This window comes from Bactrocera latifrons, unplaced genomic scaffold (genome assembly GCF_001853355.1).
Source record: "Bactrocera latifrons isolate USDA-ARS-PBARC rearing strain unplaced genomic scaffold, ASM185335v1 scaffold_179, whole genome shotgun sequence".
NCBI lineage: Eukaryota > Metazoa > Arthropoda > Insecta > Diptera > Tephritidae > Bactrocera > Bactrocera latifrons.
In genome coordinates, this window is record NW_017535285.1 from 367,046 (window position 1) to 369,216 (window position 2,171).

Below are 2,171 nucleotides of genomic sequence, written 5' to 3' on the forward strand. Positions count from 1 at the left end.
AAATTGGTTATTTATTTTTTTGAAGAAAACTTAGCCTCAAACTAATTATACTATCTGATTTGGTACGAGCTGATAAAATAAACTACATTTCAGTTATTGAAATACAAATCTTCATTATCACACTTAAAACTTKTAGTAAGCCTCCCTGTTGCAAATCCCTAAACATCTAAATAAACACTGTCAAACAAACATGAGCTATGAACCAATCCGAGTCAAATTTGATCAGATGGTACACCATGCAACTGTAAAGAAAGCAAGTTCGTCTAAACCAAATTTCAACAGGAGYATAACTCCTGACGGTTGACGTACCTTTAATTACAGCAGTTAGCAAAATCTAAAGCTGTTCGTCTGTCTGTATATACGCGAACTACAAGTACAACAAACGAAGAAATTTCACAAATCGGACTACTATACTGATATATGTAACTATGTATATCATCAGTTGCCATAGAAACTAGACAAACTGAATCTTCTTTATTTGTAACTGGTATCCAGCTTCGTTTTCTATCACGTTTTTATTTTTATTTTTTTACTATTACAACAATTACTTGTTAAAGTTTTTATATTTTTAATGCTTCTTAACCATTTTCACAACATTACTCACTGTAAATACACAAATAATTAAATATTCAACACATTTTTTTCTTTTATGTTGTATTCTAAGTAATTTTCATAAGTGCAATTAAAAAAATAATCATTATTTTTATTAAATAAAAAAAATTAATAACTTTTTAAAAATGAAAGTAATAATAATAATTTCTTCACAAAATAATATTTATATGTTTAATTGAAAAATAATAATAATAATACAAATTGTCTTTGAAAAAAAAAAGTTCGATGAAAAAAATAATATTTATGTCAACAACAACATAACTATGTACATATAGTATATTTTGCATTAGTTGTTTACCACAATCAAAATATATTCTTTTGCAGTTTCGAAAAATACAGTTTTCAGTTTGACTGTTGCGCTCCTGATTTCCGTGTTTGGCACAATGCTGGGTAGATCGTTGTGGTGAGGTAGGTCCTCAAAATAGATTAAGAATACATTGCAGATATGGAAATAAAATTAAAGTTTATTTGCAGAATCCAATTTAAGTCGTCTGAGACACTTTAGAGGCAGATAAAGACGAGATTGTATATGACCATCACTTGCTTCGTTACTTACACACAACCACACAGAACATTGAGTACAATGTTGTCTTATGTATTTTTCCAGTGACTTGTATTAATTTATACTACATGTATATAGAATCTAAATTTATTTTAAGTTTTATTTCAACTTGCACATTACACTAATTACGCTCTTACACATTTTATTTTATTTTATTTATAATTATAATTATATTGATCCTTTTTGCTTTGCTTTTAATAAAATAAATTTATGTATATTGTTGGCAATAGTTCATTAGCTAGCACACTTGATGTACCTTTTGCAAGAAGCAAATATAGAAAACACAATTTTACATATTCAAATCTTCATTTTATGAGCGGTGCTATGACTGGATATGATTGCTTTCTTTTCTTTCAAATTCAACAAACATACATACACATAACTATCAGCTGATATCAAAGTATGCACAGGAGCATCAACCAACATGAACASATAATATTCTCAATATATCGATTTTTTTTTTTACAAAAATATCATTATTTTTCTAAATTTTAGCCCCTAAAAGGAAATTTGTTTTTTTGTTTTTTCGAGACAACAAACTGTCAGACTATCTAAATGATTTTCAATATACATAGGTATGTAAGAATGTAGTACAAGTTCTTAAAGGTAAATAAAAGCGAATTAGTATGTAGTTGCTCAGTTAGCGGGTAGCGGTTCTTGACTAAAGTAGGGCGCCGTATTTGGTTTTAACAGTGTATGGCAAATATCACAGACACGTACGATTTTTTTGCGCGGGCCCGACGGCACTGTCTTCGTCAGACATTTTTCACAGTAGATGTGTCCACAATGGCGACAATGAATTTTACGCACAGTCACTGTAAAATAGGTGCTGCATGTGGGACAATTATCGACGTCTTCATCTTCTTGCCAGCGCACTTCCGTATCAGATTTGCGCAGCTTTTCCAAGGACATCTGGAAGAAGGAATTRGAAACATTTTAATGGACAAGGATTAGACAGAAAATAATTAAAAACGAATTGAAAAAAAACTTAATTAAA

General features: G+C 29.6%; 2 protein-coding genes across 7 annotated transcripts in view; one reads left to right on the top strand and one right to left on the bottom strand.

Moving 5' to 3' along the window:
• Nucleotides 1–1,466, top strand: part of LOC108967150 (trehalase) — a 41,912-nt gene extending 40,446 nt beyond the window's left edge. For 5 of the 6 annotated variants that reach the window (XM_018930408.1, XM_018930407.1, XM_018930410.1 and 2 more), the window contains 2 exons: nucleotides 937–1,020; nucleotides 1,087–1,466. In XM_018930408.1, coding sequence (XP_018785953.1) covers nucleotides 937–1,019 — 83 coding nt within the window. In that variant the 3' untranslated portion in view covers nucleotide 1,020; nucleotides 1,087–1,466. Of the gene's footprint in view, nucleotides 1–936; nucleotides 1,021–1,075 lie in introns of all 6 variants that reach the window. The other variant, XM_018930406.1, reaches the window with a different exon arrangement.
• The window catches only part of LOC108967149 (rab GTPase-binding effector protein 1), a gene marked incomplete in the record, with an annotated part of 3,434 nt that continues 2,510 nt past the window's right edge, over nucleotides 1,248–2,171 (bottom strand). Inside the window, 1 exon segment of the mRNA XM_018930403.1 lies at nucleotides 1,248–2,086. Coding sequence (XP_018785948.1) covers nucleotides 1,811–2,086 — 276 coding nt within the window.